At 44.2% G+C, this 18,743-nt stretch overlaps 1 protein-coding gene across 4 annotated transcripts in view; it reads left to right on the top strand.

Annotated features, from left to right (window-relative positions):
- The first annotated feature begins 4,834 nt into the window (after positions 1-4,834).
- Positions 4,835-18,743, top strand: part of LOC106610982 (golgin subfamily A member 4) — a 52,964-nt gene continuing 39,055 nt past the window's right edge. The window contains exons 1-10 of one of the 4 annotated variants that reach the window (XM_045724826.1): positions 4,835-5,052; positions 8,475-8,534; positions 8,911-9,303; positions 9,943-9,990; positions 10,133-10,189; positions 13,599-13,697; positions 14,280-14,403; positions 14,760-14,938; positions 17,712-17,859; positions 17,954-18,102. In XM_045724826.1, the coding sequence (XP_045580782.1) occupies positions 4,972-5,052; positions 8,475-8,534; positions 8,911-9,303; positions 9,943-9,990; positions 10,133-10,189; positions 13,599-13,697; positions 14,280-14,403; positions 14,760-14,938; positions 17,712-17,859; positions 17,954-18,102 (1,338 nt within the window). In that variant the 5' untranslated portion in view covers positions 4,835-4,971. The remainder of the gene's footprint in view (positions 5,053-8,474; positions 8,535-8,910; positions 9,304-9,942; positions 9,991-10,132; positions 10,190-13,598; positions 13,698-14,279; positions 14,404-14,759; positions 14,939-17,711; positions 17,860-17,953; positions 18,103-18,743) is intronic. The other 3 variants (XM_045724820.1, XM_045724817.1, XM_045724821.1) reach the window with 3 other exon arrangements.

Here is an 18,743-nt window from a genome sequence, read left to right as displayed (position 1 = left end):
TCCTCCAGGACGGATGAAAGTCAACTGAAGTATGTATGTTAAAGGCGACATGAGAGAACACGTCTCAAATTACATTTTATTAAATGCCTGGGATTAAATATTGCTGAACAATCCAAAGGTGAAAAAAGCTATCACATATTTGTTGGACATTGGTCTAGTAATGATACCAGGATAATTGTATCTAAGGGTCATTTAAGCATGCATATACATTGATGCAGATTAAAACTAATGATGAGGGAGTACAGTGGAATTTTCATTAGGTTTTGTTTGTAGTTAACTTTTGGGTTTCTGAATTGGTGTAGTATAATGACTGCTAAAGAAGTGTTTGTGTTTTTCTTTGGGAAAATGGGGATTTCATTGTCTCTCTTTGGAATGTTTCCTGGGGCTATAATCTTGGGTGAGTGAGATTGAGGCTGTCTAAATTAAGCCCGCCCAGAGACTTCAGACTGAACCACCGTGGAGATACTGTGGAACCATGAACCTTTCAAGAAAGCCCGGAGTAGTGCCTGAAAGTGTGTGGAAGTGGAAAATCGAGGCATGCAGAGCTGATTTGATGCCAAGTAAAGCCAATGCTTCGTATTCGCTTATTCTCACTGAGAAAGCCGCCTTCGCTGCAAAGGAAGGAGAAAAAGCTGCAGATGCACAATTTAGCTGTCCATGATGAACTTTGAAGCCAGCCATCAAAGAACAAATGTACATCCAGATATCCTTTGGATCCAGTTTACTCGGCTGGTCTGCAGGAGTGATTTTGGACACTGGCCAGAGGAGACATCTCCTCCTGATGGATTATACGGCATTGATCAGAATAATCTGGGAGGAGTTTTTGTCTACAAGGAACCCATCAGGGTTGGAATCTACAGTGGCTTGTGAAAGTATTCACCCCCCATGGCATTTTTTCTATTTTGTTACCTTACAACCTGGAATTAAAATAGATTTTGGGGGGTTTGTATCATTTGATTTACACAACATGCCTACCAATTTGAAGATGCAAAATATTTTTTATTGTGAAACAAACAAGAAATAAGACAAAAAAAAAGAAAACTTGAACGTGCATAACTATTTACCCCCAAAGTCAATACTTTGCACAGCCACCTATTGCAGCAATTACAGCTGCAGGTCTCTTGGGGTATGTCTCTATAAGCTTGGCACATCTAGCCACTGGGATTTTTGCCCATTCTTCAAGGCAAAACTTCTCCAGCTCCTTCAAGTTGGATGTGTTCCGCTGGTGTACAGTAATCTTTAAGTCATACCACAGATTCTCAATTGGATTGAGGTCTGGGATTTGACTAGGCCATTTCAAGACATTTAAATGTTTCCCCTTAAACCACTCGAGTGTTGCTTTAGCAGTATGCTTAGGGTCATTGTCCTACTGGAAGGGGAACCTCCGTCCCAGTCTCAAATCTTTAGAAGACTGAAACAGGTTTCCCTCAAGAATTTCCCTGTATTTAGCACCATCCATCATTCCTTCAATTCTGACCAGTTTCCTAGTCCCTGCCGATGAAAAACATCCCCACAGCATGATGCTGCCACCACCATGCTTCACTGTGGGGATGGTTATCTCGGGGTGATGAGGTGTTGGGTTTGAAATGTTGGGTTTGCGCCAGACATAGCGTTTTCCTTGATGGCCAAAAAGCTCCATTTTAGTCTCATCTGACCAGAGTACCTTCTTCCATATGTTTGGGGAGTCTCCCACATGCCTTTTGGCAAACACCAAACGTGTTTGCTTATTTTTTTATTTAAGCAATGGCCACTCTTCCGTAAAGCCCAGCTCTGTGGAGTGCACGGCTTAAAATGGTCCTAAGGACAGATACCACAATCTCCGCTGTGGAGCTTTGCAGCTCCTTCAGGGTTATCTTTAGTCTCTTTGTTGCCTCTCAGATTAATGCCCTCCTTGCCTGGTCCGTGAGTTTTGGTGGGCGGCACTCTCTTGGCAGGTTTGTTGTGGTGCCATATTCTTTCCATTTTTTTAATAATGGTGCTCTGTGGGATGTTCAAAGTTTCGGATATTTTTGATAACCCATCCCTGATCTGTACCCTGATCTGTACTTCTCCACAACTTTGTTGCAGACTGGGGCCTTTTCAGAACAGGTGTATATATACTGAGATCATCTGACACTTAAATAAAGTCCACCTGTGCACAATCTAACTAATTTAACTAATGTGACTTCTGAAGGTAATTGGTTGCACCAGATCTTATTTATGGGCTTCATAGCAAAGGGGGGAATACATGTGCACGCACCACTTTTCCATTTTTTATTTATTTGAAACAAGTAATTTTTTTCATTTCACCAATTTGGACTATTTTGTGTATGTCCATTACATGAATTCCAAATAAAAATCAATTTAAATTACCGTTTGTAATGCAACAAAATAGGAAAATCTCCAAGGGGGAGGAAAACTTTTGCAAGGCACTCTATGTCAAATCAAATCAAATCAAATCAAATGTATTTATATAGCCCTTCGTACATCAGCTGATATCTCAAAGTGCTGTACAGAAACCCAGCCTAAAACCCCAAACAGCAAGCAATGCATGTGAAAGAAGCATGGTGGCTAGGAAAAACTCCCTAGGAAAAACTCCCTAGAAAGGCCAAAAACCTAGGAAGAAACCTAGAGAGGAACCAGGCTATGAGGGGTGGCCAGTCCTCTTCTGGCTGTGCAGGGTGGATATTATAACAGAACATGGTCAAGATGTTAAAATGTTAAATGACCAGCATGGTCAAATAATAATAATCATAGTAGTTGTCGAGGGTGCAACAAGCACGTCCGGTGAACAGGTCAGGGTTCCATAGCCGCAGGCAGAACAGTTCAAACTGGAGCAGCAGCACGGCCAGGTGGACTGGGGACAGCAAGGAGTCATCATGCCAGGTAGTCCTAAGGCATGGTCCTAGGGCTCAGGTCCTCCGAGAGAAAGACAGAAAGAGAGAAAGAGAGAATTAGAGAGAGCATATTTAAATTCACACAGGACACCGGATAAGACAAGAGAAATACTCCAGAAATTAGTTTTACTGTGCTTGCCATAGCTTAATATTGGGCTCGTTTGAATGGTAATCAAAGCAACCGACTAAAATAAATAAAATCAAATAAAAACGTATAGACGAAAGTTGAAGAGTGAAGTCAGGGAGGTGCATCTGTGACACCCGAAAGTTGGACACTGATGTGGTTTTCCAACAGCAAGGCTCAATGGAACATTGCAGTGTTACAAAGAAAAATATTTACAAACAATGATAGTTTCGAAATATACATGTCTCCAACCCCCATATTACACAGTCACAAACTGCAAATGCACTACCGTTCAAAAGTGTGGGGTCACTTAGAAATGTCCTTGTTTTTTAAAGAAAAGCAAATGTTTTGTCCATTAAAACATCAGATTAATCAGAAATACAGTGTAGACATTGTTAATGTTGTAAATGATTATTGTTGCTGGAAACAGCCATTTTTTTAAACGTAATATCTACAAAGGCGTACAGAGGCCCATTATCAGCAACCATCACTCCTGTGTTCCAATGGCACGTTATGTTAGCTTATCCAAGTTTATAATTTTAAAAGGCTAATTGATCATTAGAAAATCCTTTTGCAATTATTTTTGCACAGCTGGAAACTGTTGTTCTGATTAAAGCAATAAAACGGGCCTTCTTTAGACTAGTTGAGTATCTGGAGCATCAGCATTTGTGGGTTTGATTACAGGCTCAAAATGGCCAGAAACAAATCACTTTCTTCTGAAACTCGTCAGTCTATTCTTGTTCTGAGAAATAATGGCTATGCCATGTGAGAAATTGCCAAAAAACTGAAGATCTCATACAATGCTGTGTACTACTCCCTGGGAGTCTCTGGTGCACAACTGAGCAAGAGGACATGTACATTAGTGTGTCTAGTTTGAGAAACAGACGCCCTACAAGTCCTCAACTGGAAGCTTCATTAAATAGTACCCGCAAAACACCAGTCTCAACGTCAACAGTGAAGAGATGACTCTAGGATGCTGGCCTTCTAGGCAGAGTTGCAAAGAAAAAGACATATCTCAGTCTGGCCAATAAAAATTAAAAATTAAGATGGGTAAAAGAACACAGACACTGGACAGAGGAACTCTGCTTAGAAGGCCAGCATCCCAGAGTCGCCTCTTCACTGTTGACGTTGAGACTGGTGTTTTGTCTCTACCTTCTTGCCCTTTGTTTTTTAAATGTGACCTTCATTTAACTAGGCAAGTCAATACTGTAACAAAAGCAGCCACAACTGTAACTAACTCAAGATAGACCAGAGCCTTTCGTTTCCAATGTGAGCAAATTAATCATAGTGGGCAGAATAAGCATGGAGGTGGAAGAACAAAGCACAGATAGTGAGATCCTATTGGCGCATTCTAGCATGTATTTGCATATGTTAGGTAACGCCTACTCTGTAAAGTCCTAAACAACGCAATTTATTTAAACTTCGGAAAAGAGTAAAGTGTACAAAACACAGTCCATTTTATTTTTTTGTAGATTCTAATTTTGTAAACAAAAACTGTACGGAGATCAAATGTCTTATCGATGACAAAATGTGCAGAATGTTGGCCAAAATCAATCCAATTCCAGCTTCTCCGAGTTGAAGCTGGGCGAAACCCTGGGTTTCCTTTCATCACCATATTTGGTAGTGAGTGGAAAGCCAACCGGATGCTTCACATTTATCCAGTGAAATATCTGGCACGTTGTTCTATCAATTCAATAAACTTTGCTTTAACGGCATGAAGTAACAATGTACATATTTCCAAAGCGTACTTTGGAGATTATTAAGTGATACATTTACAATATTAACAATTAAAATAATAATTAATATATCTGTGACGGTCACTCGGTTGCTAATTTTGCTCCACGTCGGCTGCACATGCGCACTAGTCACCTGCAAGAGATGAAAGACTAGCGACCAGTAAGATTGCTGGATGCAGGAATTACATTTTTAAACAATACATTTCGCTTGGAAGTACAGAATCTGGGTGAAAATATGTTTATGAAACTAAAGCAAAAGATAAACGAGGAGCAATCGGCGCAAAGGAATGCGCAGTCACTGCAACAAGCCCAGCAGGTTGGTTCAGCTATCGTTACCTGGTTGTCAGGCTCAGCTGGTCGAGCTTCAGCGTTAGCATGCTAACTAACGTTAGCGCAGAAGAAAGTATTTTGATTTGCGAAGCTAGTTAGATAACTAGAACCCTAGTCTAGGCTTGCTTGCTACCTTATAGTTTTCGGTTAAACACAACATGTATAACCGCACTCATGTCTATCTAGTATCTCCCTACTACTAGTACTATTCTGTAAAACGAAACGAATGTCTAGCTAGTTACTGCTTATAATCGATAGTCTCAGAACTAGTCTCACGTTAGTTTTATTTAATTTATTTATTTAACCTTTATTTAACCAGGTAGGGCAGTTGAGAACAAGTTCTCATTTACAACTGCGACCTGGCCAAGATAAAGCAAAATAGTGCGACACAAACAACAACACAGAGTTACTCATGGAATAAATAAACATACAGTCTATATCACAATAGAGAAAACAGTATATATACAGTGTGTGCAAATGAGGTGAGATAAGGGAGGTAAGGCAGTAAATGGGCCATAGTTGCGAAATAATTACAATTTAGCAATTAAACACTGGAGTGATAGATGTGCAAAAGATGAATGTGCAAGTAGAGATACTGGGGTGTAAAGGAGAAGAAAAAAAACAGTATGGGGATGAGGTAATTGGATGAGCTATTTACAGATGGGCTATGTACAGGTGCAATGATCTGTGAGCCGCTCTGGCAGCTGGTGCTTAAAAGTTAGTGAGGGAGATATGGGTCTCCAGCTTCAGTGATTTTTGTAATTAGTTCCAGTCATTCTCTGGCGGGAGAAATCAATAGGCGAATATCAAAGCCAATCACAACACTAGCGGGTAAGTATGTAATACTGCGAAACACTATCATTCTACTATTAGCGCCAGATATTATGGAAATTTTCTGAAATTACAGTGCAAAAATAAAAAATACATCCTGTGTGTAGCATCTTTTTTTTAATGCGGTCCGGCACTCTATCGGAAACATTAACACGCGTCGCTTGCTGTACGGTTTTGGAAGCATAAGGACCTTGTTGCAGTCCAAGCACTTAGAGTTACCCTCGCCTTATGTCTTTGGGGGAATCCCCGTCGCCATCTTGGGGGGCGGTCCAAATGATTAGCCAAGCAAAGGAAGTTTGCAATGTAAGCCCTCCAACCCTCGTATTTAGTCGAGTTTGCAATTATGTTCACTTCGGGTCTGAATCTCCCCATAATTCATTTCGCGACGATTGTACAGCCGCTAAGAAAATTCAGCCAAAAATTAAAACCTCAACATACAAGTGTAAGTAAAAATGAATGTAAATAAGTTAGAAATTGTGCTACTAATGTACATGAGGGCACAAACACGTATCGTAAAAGTAATGTTTTTGTTTGGTTAGCTTTTGGAAATTGTAGATTTTTTTTTTGTTCTTTTCTTCATAAGTTCCATTTAGGCAGACTAATGCTATTTAGCTAGCTATTATACAGTAGGCTTATATTAATAATTATATACACTGCTCAAAAAATAAAGGGAACACTTAAACAACACAATGTAACTCCAAGTCAATCACACTTCTGTGAAATCAAACTGTCCACTTAGGAAGCAACACTGATTGACAATAAATTTCACATGCTGTTGTGCAAATGGAATAGACAACAGGTGGAAATTATAGGCAATTAGCAAGACACCCCCAATAAAGGAGTGGTTCTGCAGGTGGGGACCACAGACCACTTCTCAGTTCCTATGCTTCCTGGCTGATGTTTTGGTCACTTTTGAATGCTGGCGGTGCTTTCACTCTAGTGGTAGCATGAGACGGAGTCTACAACCCACACAAGTGGCTCAGGTAGTGCAGCTCATCCAGGATGGCACATCAATGCGAGCTGTGGCAAAAAGGTTTGCTGTGTCTGTCAGCGTAGTGTCCAGAGCATGGAGGCGCTACCAGGAGACAGGCCAGTACATCAGGAGATGTGGAGGAGGCCGTAGGAGGGCAACAACCCAGCAGCAGGACCGCTACCTCCGCCTTTGTGCAAGGAGGAGCAGGAGAAGCACTGCCAGAGCCCTGCAAAGTGACCTCCAGCAGGCCACAAATGTGCATGTGTCTGCTCAAACGGTCAGAAACAGACTCCATGAGGGTGGTATGAGGGCCCGACGTCCACAGGTGGGGATTGTGCTTACAGCCAACACCGTGCAGGACGTTTGGCATTTGCCAGAGAACACCAAGATTGGCAAATTCGCCACTGGCGCCCTGTGCTCTTCACAGATGAAAGCAGGTTCACACTGAGCACGTGACAGATGTGACAGAGTCTGGAGACGCCGTGGAGAACGTTCTGCTGCCTGCAACATCCTCCAGCATGACCGGTTTGGCGGTGGGTCAGTCATGGTGTGGGGTGGCATTTCTTTGGGGGGCCGCACAGCCCTCCATGTGCTCGCCAGAGGTAGCCTGACTGCCATTAGGTACCGAGATGAGATCCTCAGACCCCTTGTGAGACCATATGCTGGTGCGGTTGGCCCTGGGTTCCTCCTAATGCAAGACAATGCTAGACCTCATGTGGCTGGAGTGTGTCAGCAGTTCCTGCAAGAGGAAGGCATTGATGCTATGGACTGGCCCGCCTGTTCCCCAGACCTGAATCCAATTGAGCACATCTGGGACATCATGTCTCGCTCCATCCACCAACGCCACGTTGCACCACAGACTGTCCAGGAGTTGGCGGATGCTTTAGTCCAGGTCTGGGAGGAGATCCCTCAGTAGACCATCCGCCACCTCATCAGGAGCATGCCCAGGCGTTGTAGGGAGGTCATACAGGCACGTGGAGGCCACACACACACACACTACTGAGCCTCATTTTGACTTGTTTTAAGGACATTACATCAAAGTTGGATCAGCCTGTAGTGTGGTTTTCTACTTTAATTTTGAGTGCGACTCCAAATCCAGACCTCCATGGGTTGATAAATTGGATTTCCATTGATTATTTTTGTGTGATTTTGTTGTCAGCACATTCAACTATGTAAAGAAAAAAGTATTTAATAAGATTATTTCATTCATTCAGATCTAGGATGTGTTATTTTAGTGTTACCTTTATTTTTTTGAGCAGTGTATATTAGATGGCTCTGCTAATATTGCTTGGCCCTATACAGAGTAATCAGGGCGTAGCAGTACAGTGCTGGCTGGGTGTGGGACATATGGAAGACTAACAGGTCCAGGTACCAGGGCTGCGTCTGACATGGCACCCATTTTTATTCCCTGTTCTACGTGGCCCCTATATAGTGCACTACTCTTTCAACAGGGTCTATATATTAAAAAGTACTGCACTTTATAGGGAATAGGCTGCTTGGGCCTGGTCCAAGTAGTTCACTATCTATGTTATAGAGTGCCATTTCAGAGACACCCCTGGCTAACCCCTGGCTACGTTTGTTCTAACCTCTCTCTCCTGCCATAGAGAGGCACCACAGGATCCCCCAGAGGAAGCATCAATGGAGATGGGAGGGCTTCTCCTCAGGTAAGTTCATACCCATCCTCCTAACATCTTCCTCTAGCTTGTTCAACCTTTTTACCTTCTCCTTTAAATGTGGCTGTTATGTCCTGATTTCAGAACAGGTAAAGCAACTAAGAATGAAGGTTAAGATGCTATGACAGTGAATCATCTGCAGAGATAATGGAAGATACGTTCTGATAAACATCTGGATGTAGATAGTTTAACAGAAGGAGTGGATTTGTTCTTTAACCCTCATTTTTATCCCATGTCTCTAGCAAAGGCTATGTACATTTATATGCATTTCAGTTCAGTGTAGTTGGCTGTCATGGAAATTAATGAAGTAATACACTCCACTGTCCTGTCAGTAATACACTCCACTGGCCTGTCCTTCCCCACGCAGAGAGAGGAGTCCCAGTCGCTTACCCAGAAGCTCCGTGTCCCCTCTGTGGAGTCTCTCCTCCGCGGTGCCAGCCGGGCCGAGGGCCTCTTCCGTTCCCCGCCCAAAGAGGGCTTGAACCGCAGCCCCTCTCTCAACTCCCTCACCCCCCTGGGGGAGAATGAGGCCCTGGCCTCCCCCTCTGCCACCCCTCCCACCCCAGCCTACGACCCTCCGTCCCCAGCTTACGACCCTCCTTCAGACATTGAGAGCGAGGCAGAGGAGTCATATGGTAGCCCTGAGGTCCTGTCTGCTCTGTCTAGAGAACAGCTGATCCATCGGCTACACAGGGTGGAGAAGAGCCTGGGGAACTACAGAGGGAAATACTCTGAGGTGGGGGTTTCCAAATGCTCTGAGGTGGGGGTTTCCAAATGCTCTGAGGTGGGGGTTTCCAAATGCTCTGAGGTGGGGGTTTCCAAATGCTCTGAGGTGGGGGTTTCCAAATGCTCTGAGGTGGGGGTTTCCAAATGCTCTGAGGTGGGGGTTTCCAAATGCTCTGAGGTGGGGGTTTCCAAATGCTCTGAGGTGGGGGTTTCCAAATGCTCTGAGGTGGGGGTTTCCAAATGCTCTGAGGTGGGGGTTTCCAAATGCTCTGAGGTGGGGGTTTCCAAATGCTCTGAGGTGGCTTGTAGAAATTAGTCTCAAAAGAAATCAAAGTGTAATAACTATGCGATCAATAGGTGATTACTGTTTCAGCAAGTAATGATGTACCAGTCACTATGATCTAGAGCAGGAAGTTAGGCTGCTGTATGTCTGTATCACACCTCAATGATGTACCAGTCACTATGATCAGTCCTCTCTCTCTCATCCAGTCAGTCTCTAATACAGATGACTAGAGTAGGGACTTGGCCTGCTATGCATACATGTCCATGTTTGATTTACCTTTCTAACCATTGTCTTCATCTCTCCATCGGCTTCTCTCTTTCTGTCTCCGTCTGTCTGTGTCCATCGTCTGTCTGTCTCTCTCCCTCGCTCTGTGTTCACTCCCCCGCCCAGTTGGTCAATACCTACAGAACGGTACAGAGAGAGAAAGAGAAAAGCCAGGTAATTTTCCTAAACCACCTCAATACCAGATTACATATAGATATGCTGTGTACTATTGGAGGATGGAAACCACTTCTATCCACACTCACTGAATGCTTCTCATTAACTACACTGATGTGGTCTCTTCTGCTTTTCTCCTCAGGCCATTCTAAGCCAGAGTCAAGACAAAGCCCTCCGTAGGATAGGGGAGTTGAGAGAGGTACGAGTAGGACCAGCATCTCTCTCTGATAAATACCTATAAAATGTTGAACTCTATCAAAGTACTGTTTATGGGGTCATATTTTAGTCCAAAAGCACTCTGTTATTAGCCGTTACTCTCTCTGATTGAACTTAAAAGCTTTTAAGACGCAGACCATCCCTGAGTCACAGCAGTAGAGTTGGAACTCATGAATTCTTTATCGGTCATGACAAAAAAAACAGGCTGAGCTAAAGGAAAGAAGATGGAGCAGGAGGTCAGCTAAGCCAAGGAAGAGAGGAAGGAGCAGGAGGTCAGCTAAGCCAAGGAAGAGAGGAAGGAGCAGGAGGTCAGCTAAGCCAAGGAAGAGAGGAAGGAGCAGGAGGTCAGCTAAGCCAAGGAAGAGAGGAAGGAGCAGGAGGTCAGCTAAGCCAAGGAAGAGAGGAAGGAGCAGGAGGTCAGCTAAGCCAAGGAAGAGAGGAAGGAGCAGGAGGTCAGCTAAGCCAAGGAAGAGAGGAAGGAGCAGGAGGTCAGCTAAGCCAAGGAAGAGAGGAAGGAGCAGGAGGTCAGCTAAGCCAAGGAAGAGAGGAAGGAGCAGGAGGTCAGCTAAGCCAAGGAAGAGAGGAAGGAGCAGGAGGTCAGCTAAGCCAAGGAAGAGAGGAAGGAGCAGGAGGTCAGCTAAGCCAAGGAAGAGAGGAAGGAGCAGGAGGTCAGCTAAGCCAAGGAAGGAGAAGATGGAGCAGGAGGTCAGCTAAGCCAAGGAAGGAGAAGATGGAGCAGGAGGTCAGCTAAGCCAAGGAAGGAGAAGATGGAGCAGGAGGTCAGCTAAGCCAAGGAAGGAGAAGATGGAGCAGGAGGTCAGCTAAGCGAAGGAAAGAGGGGAAGGAGCAGGAGGTCAGCTAAGCGAAGGAAAGAGGGGAAGGAGCAGGAGGTCAGCTAAGCCAAGGAATAGAGGATGGAGCAGGAGGTCAGCTAAGCCAAGGAAGGAGAAGATGGAGCAGGAGGTCAGCTAAGCCAAGGAAGGAGAAGATGGAGCAGGAGGTCAGCTAAGCCAAGGAAGAGAGGAAGGAGCAGGAGGTCAGCTAAGCCAAGGAAGAGAGGAAGGAGCAGGAGGTCAGCTAAGCCAAGGAAAGAGAGGATGTAGCAGGAGGTCAGCTAAGCCAAGGAAAGAGAGGATGGAGCAGGAGGTCAGCTAAGACAAGGAAAGAGAGGAAGGAGTGGTAGTGAGGGGAGAAAACGGCATGCTTTCGTTATCAGAACAAGATAAGGCATTGTGACTTGTGTGATGTGTTCAGGATGTAATTTACTGAGACTCAAACCTGCATTTGTAGAAAATTAACCCTGCCCTGGTTGAAATGGTGTAGTGTGTCCTACATGTAGGAAGTTTAGCAACACTAGTCTTCTCTGGCTCTGAACCATGATGGTGTTTGATAAGCAACACTAGTCTTCTCTGGCTCTGAACCATGATGGTGTTTGATAAGCAACACTAGTCTTCTCTGGCTCTGAACCAAGATGGTGTTTGATAAGGAACACTAGTCTTCTCTGGCTCTGAACCATGATGGTGTTTGATAAGGCCATCAGTGTGAGCAAGGCAATGCACATAACAACTTACAGTGAGGGAAAAAAGTATTTGATCCCCTGCTGATTTTGTACGTTTGCCCACTGACAAAGAAATGATCAGTTTATAATTTTAATCTGTTTGTTACCTGTATAAAAGACACCTGTCCACAGAAGCAATCAATCAGATTCCAAACTCTCCACCATGGCCAAGACCAAAGAGCTCTCCAAGGATGTCAGGGACAAGATTGTAGACCTACACAACGCTGGTATGGGCTACAAGACCATCGCCAAGCAGCTTTGTGAGAAGGTGACAACAGTTGGTGCGATTATTCGCAAATGGAAGAAACACAAAAGAACTGTCAATCTCCCTCGGCCTTGGGCTCCATGCAAGGTCTCGCCTCATGGAGTTGCAATGATCATGAAAACGGTGAGGAATCAGCCCAGAACTACACGGGAGGATCTTGTCAATGATCTAAAGGCAGCTGGGACCATAGTCACCAAGAAAACAATTGGTAACACACTACGCCGTGAAAGACTGAAATCCTGCAGCGCACGCAAGGTCCCCCTGCTCAAGAAAGCACATATACATGCCCGTCTGAAGTTTGCCAATAAACATCTGAATGATTCAGAGGACAACTGGGTGAAAGTGTTGTGGTCAGATGAGACCAAAATGGAGCTCTTTGGCATCAACTCAACTCGCTGTGTTTGGAGGAAGAGGAATGCTGCCTATAACCCCAAGAAAACCATCCCCAACGTCAAACATGGAGGTGGAAACATTATGCTTTGGGGGTGTTTTTCTGCTAAGGGGACAGGACAACTTCACCGCATCAAAGGGACGATGGACGGGGCCATGTACCGTCAAATCTTGGGTGAGAACCTCCTTCCCACAGCCAGGGCATTGAAAATGGGTCGTGGATGGGTATTCCAGCATGACAATGACCCAAAACACACTGCCAAGGCAACAAAGGAGTGGCTCAAGAAGAAGCACATTAAGGTCCTGGAGTGGCCTAGCCACTCTCCAGACCTTAATCCCATAGAAAATCTGTGGAGGGAGCTGAAGGTTCGAGTTGCCAAACATCACCCTCAACCTTAATGACTTGGAGAAGATCTGCAAAGAGGAGTGGGACAAAATCCCTCCTGAGATGTGTGCAAACCTGGTGGCCAACTACAATAAACGTCTGACCTCTGTGATTGCCAACAAGGGTTTTGCCACCAAGTACTAAGTCATGTTTTGCATAGGGGTCAAATACTTATTTCCCTCATTAAAATGCAAATCATTTTATAACATTTTTGACATGTGTTTTTCTGGATTTTTTTGTTGTTATTCTGTCTCTCACTGTTCAAATAAACCTACCATTAAAATTATAGACTGATCATTTCTTTGTCAGTGGGCAAATGTACAAAATCAGCAGGGGATCAAATACTTTTTTCCCTCACTGTATCTTGATCACATAATGAGTAGTTATTTGGGATGTAAGGTGTTATTGTAGATCAGTGAGCAGTACGACGGCCATGTAGTCAATCCCAAAATATCTCACTCGAAGCAGTGTTCCCTATACAGTATGTAGAAAGTATATGTCATCGATGTGAAATGGCTAGTTAGTTAGCGGTGGTGCGCGCTAATAGCGTTTCAATCGGGTGATGTCACTTGCTCTGAGACCTGAAGTAGTTGTTCCCCTTGCTCTGCGAGGGCCGCGGCTTTTGTGGCGCGATGGGTAACAATGCTTAGTGGGGTGTCAGTTGTTGATCTGTGATTGCTGTGGTTCAAGCCCAGGTTGGGGCAAGGAGAGGGACGGAACCTAAACTGTTACATATAGAAACACGATTCTCTGCTGAGTGCTGTGAACCTTGAGTATGATCTGTTCCTCCCCAGGAGCTGCAGGTGGACCAGCAGACTAAGAAGCACCTTCAGGAGGAGTTTGATGCTGCCCTGGAGGAGAAGGACCAGATGATTACTGTGCTTCAGACACAGGTGGGTGTTTATATACACAAACTCTACCAAACATGAAGAACACCTGCTCTTTCCATGACAGACTGACCAGGTGAATCCAGGTGAAAGCTATGATCCCTTATTGATGTAATTTGTTAAATCCATTTCAGTCAGTGTAGATGAAGGGGAGGAGGATTTTGAAGGATCGAGACAACTGAGACATACTAAACTTTTGACTACTTTAATACACATATAAGTGAATTTATCCCAATACTTTTGTTCCCCTAAAATGGAGAGACTATGTACAAAAAGTGCTGTAATTTCTAAACGGTTCACCCGATATGGATGAAAATACCCTCAAATTAAATCTGACAGTCTGCACTTTAACCTCATTGTATTATTTCAAAGTCCTGGAGTACAGAGCCAAAATAAACAAAACATGTCACTGTCCCAATACTTTTAGAGCTCATTTTATTTCTACAGTTGATATGAAATAAAATATCAATTTTATGTTTCAATGTGTGGTAAACACTGTCAGTATAATGTTGACTGTTGAATAATGTGTGGTCACTAGCCTGTGTTGCTCTATGTTTTAACTGGGCCCCCCCCCTCCTCCTCTGCCAGGTGGCCCTGATGAAGAAGCGTCTGAAGGGGGTCCCTGGTGGAACTGTGGCCCCTGAGGTTGAACACCCTCTCCAGACTGAAGATGACTCCGGGTCTGCCCCACAGAGCCCCTTCACAGACACAGGTGCTATACAGTACAGACACTATGCTGAACCACAACCCTAATGATGATGATGATGATTATGATGATGGACAGTAGCAGACCTGGGTTCTAATAATGTCTGCTGCAATGGAACCAATCGAATAGTGCCTAAGGAGCCAACCCTGCCCATCTGGTACTACCAACCAAACACTCAAATTTTTTGGATTTCAAATACTATTTGGACCCAGGTCCGAGTGATGTATTGTTGAAATGTTTGTCACAGAGCCATTTGTCATTTATCGAGTTTATAAAACCACCACAACAACACCAATCGTTAGCGCCTCCGTCATAGTTAGTCCTCCCTTTTCTGACTGACCCACTTTACCTGCTCTAAACAGCAGGGGGCAGCGCCGACCCATCTAAAAGCATTGAGGTACTGCAGAAGAGGGTGATGCACCAGGAGAATCTGCTCCAGAAGTGTAAGGAGCTGCTGAGGACATACAAGGACCGCAACACCCAGTTGACCAGCGAGAACGACACTTTACAAGAGAGACTACAGGAGCTGGAGAAAACCAAGGTGTGTTAACCAATGTCAGTGGAGGCTGGTGGAGGGAGAAATGGAGAGGATGTACTATGATAGTACTTCATGAAATGAAACATGAAAATAAAAGTTGTGTGATCATAAATTAGCATTATTGCGTTCCAGCCATTACAGTTAGCCACTAGGTTTAACCTGCGTTCCAGTCAGCACAGTGAGCCACTAGGTTTAACCTGCGTTCCAGTCAGTATAGTGAGCCACTAGGTTTAACCTGCGTTCCAGTCAGTATAGTGAGCCACTAGGTTTAACCTGCGTTCCAGTCATTACAGTGAGCCACTAAGTTTAACCATCACATCCATCTTCTGATCAACTTTTTCTGTAAAGATAGTCTTAAGCTTCACCCAATTTTAGAAGACCATTCCACATATAGCCACCACAGAAATGTCCGTCTGTAATTTAGTGCGCTGTAGTTATGAAGGGACTTCAATACACGGGTCTGAAGATGAGACGGTCTACTGAGTGTCTGATACCCAGAATCCAACAGAACACTGTTGTATGGTCTGAAGGGTAACACCATGTACACTGTTCTACATCATCCATAGGAGTCTTCATGGTTTAGTGGTGATGTGCCTGGTCTGTGGGATCACTAGATATCTCTGACACATGCACACATGCTCTACACACACAAACTCTATCTCTAGGACAGAGTGCGTCCCAAATGGCACCATTTTCCCTATTTAGTGCACTACTTTTCGACCCGAGTCCTGTGATGTAATGTGTTGGATTTGCCTCAAACATAACACTTTGTATTCAGGATGCATGTTTTGCAGTATTACTTTAGTGCCTGGTTGTTATTCTGTCATTTAGATTAGTGTTGTGGAGTAACTACAATATTGTATATCCATCCTCAGTGTTCTCCTATCATAGCCATTCAACTCTGTTTTAATGTCACCATTGGCCTCATGGTGAAATCCCTGAGCGGTTTCCTTCCTCTCTGGTAACTGAGTTATGAAGGACGCCTGTATCTTTGTAGTGACTGGGTGTATTGATACTCCATTGAAAGTGTAATTAATAACTTCACTATTCTCAAAGGGATATTCAATGTCTACTTTTTATTTTATTTTTACCCATCTACCAATAGGTGCCCTTCTTTGCGAGGCATTGGAAAACCTACCTGGTCTTTGTGGATGATTCTGTGTTGGAAATGTGCTGCTTGAGTGAGGGACCTTAAAGATAATTGTATGTGAGGGGTACAGAGAGGACACACACACACACACACAGACAGAAGCTGTCTCCCAGGCCACCCTCTGACCTTCAGGAACTGGTATTTCCTTGGCGCTGATGTCTGTTTCCTATTTGTCTTATTGTATGTTCTCACACAGTAGTGTCAGAGAGCTACACGCCACTGCTGCTAAACCAACCTAACCTTGTCTGTAATTTAGGTCTGTGTGTTGGTTTAGTTGGCTTCGTATGCAGCCCCTGTTAACGACTGCCTTGTGGCTGTGGTGGCCAGGCCTCATGGGTGGTGAAGGGAGCCTAGGGAGCAGCTTGGGGAGCGGTGTGGTGCTGCATTGGTGTCTGATGAGCTCTCTGCCTGCCTGCCATGTGCAAACACTTTGGAACCTATCTGGGTACTTCCTTGATTTTATTTAACCTTTATCGAACCAGGAAAGTAGCCTGGTCCCAGAGCTGTTCGTGCAGTAGGGCCAACGACCATAGGAGTTGGCTATACAACACAAAATCATATTGGACCAAGCTACCAAGAAAGAGCCTTGAGGTTCATAACCTCTTGCAAGGGCAACCTGTGCAATAACCTGCGCACGGTCCTGATGCTTTAAACAAAATGTTGTTCTCAGATAATCGCATGGTATGCTTTCGTCGTAAAGCCTTTTTGAAATCTGACACCGTGGTTGGATTAACAAGAAGTTTATCTTTAAACCCATGTATAACACGTGTGTGTTTCATGAATTTTTATAATGACTATTTTTGTTTTTGAATTTGGCGCGCTGCATTTTCACTGGATGTTGGCCAGGTGGGACGCTAATGTCCCACAGACCCTAGTGAGGTTAAATTGGAGGACAGACACATTGTAATGGAATTTTATAACACCTGGAAACCATTATAATCACCCCTTCCTCCCTCTACCAGCCTCGACTGTTCTGCTCCTAACTTTGTCTGCCCCTGAAATGTCCTTCTCACTCCTGCAGGGATGCTTAGTGTGAATCCGTGAAATATAGACATGTTTGTGCTCTGCCACTGAGCGCAGAGACGTCAGAGACACTCCATCCACGTTTGTTGCGCATGACCCTTAACCTCTAGCTCTGCAGGAGAGATGTGTGTGTGTTTGACCCCCAGCTCGGCTGGAGTATAGACGGTCGTTCGTGAGGTCACTGAGGAATGTGGGTTAGAGTTAGAGGCACAGCGTAACAGTCAGAACAATTTAGGGCCTGGGGTTTGATTAAGACAGTACGTAGGAGACAACAGCAATCAGTGGAGTACTGGCAGACATCTTAAGTTATTTAGTTAAATTCATGCCAACATTGAAAGGAAAGAGTTTGACGCACATCCCAAAAAGTCTCAAATATATGTCCTGTCTGCTTCCTTGTCTTGGTTAGAAATGAAACCTGTCTGATTGTGTGCTTCCAATCATAACAGATCAAAACTGAATGAATGCTTCACATGAAGGCTTTCACTTTGGAAATAAGTGTTTTCATGAATGTGCTATCCTCTGAGATCACATCTGGTTGATATACAGCACGTATTATTATAACACCAAAAGTCAAATTCAATCTAATCCTGGCTCTACCTTCAGGGCATGGTGATTGCAGAGACGAAGCGTCAGATGCATGAGACTCTGGAGATGAAGGAGGAGGAGATTGCCCAGCTCCGCTCCAGAAGCAAGATGGCCGTCGCCCAGACAGAAGAATTGCAGGACCAGAAGGAGAAGTCTGAGAAAGCTGGTCAGTGTGTCTCCTCCTTATCTCCTCTTCCTCTATAACAGTGTGTATGTACGGCATCTAACTGAGGATGTGTGTTTGCACCTCCTTCCCCCAGCGTTCAAGGAGCTGGAGAAGGCTCTGGCTGTGGGGGCGCGGAGGCTGCTCCAGCTACAGGAGCAGGTGGAGAGGGCTGGGGAGGAGGAGAAGAGGAGTCTGCAGCAGGAGCTCACCAGGGTCAAGCAGGAGGTGGTCACCATCATGAAGGTGAGGCACATCTACAGTACATCTAAATACTAATGAAATACTCCTTCAGTACTTATGGAGTAAATGATCACTACTCACCCAGTACCAAGAGCAGGGTTGTGTCAATTCCATTTCAGTAGTCAATTCACAAAGTAAACTCATTCCCAATGTCCTTATTGAAAGCATAGAATTGGAATTTCGGTGTACTTCCTGAATTAACTTGAATTTAAATGGAATTGACCACAACCCTGACCAAGAGCTCTTTAGAACAGAGGAAAGCCATTAGTCGGTGAGTTATATTAGAACAGAGGAAAGCCATTTAGTCAGTGAGTTATATTGTAATCAAACAATAAAAATTGTATTGTGCCAGTTTGTTTCATATTGCCTATTAGCTAGTTTATTTCAATTTTGATGATTTATTTCAGGTTTGCCTCTTTTGCAACCATTTACTGCTCTGGTTTGTTGTCCTGTTACACTCCATTTCACCTTCAAGACTTAGACTACGGAAACCACATACAGCTTCTTTTTTACTTGGGTATTTGGACTTGAAAAGTATTTTAATTACCATAGTGTGCACAAAGCATTTTAGTTTCCATTTTGACAGGTTTTTGTAACTCCCTCTCTGACACCAACTTTTCCTGAATCACCTCTGCTCCTAAACT

This window comes from Salmo salar, chromosome ssa01 (assembly GCF_905237065.1).
Source record: "Salmo salar chromosome ssa01, Ssal_v3.1, whole genome shotgun sequence".
Classification (NCBI taxonomy): domain Eukaryota; kingdom Metazoa; phylum Chordata; class Actinopteri; order Salmoniformes; family Salmonidae; genus Salmo; species Salmo salar.
Note: the sequence above shows the minus strand (reverse complement) of the source record. Positions and strands in the feature narration are given on the sequence as shown.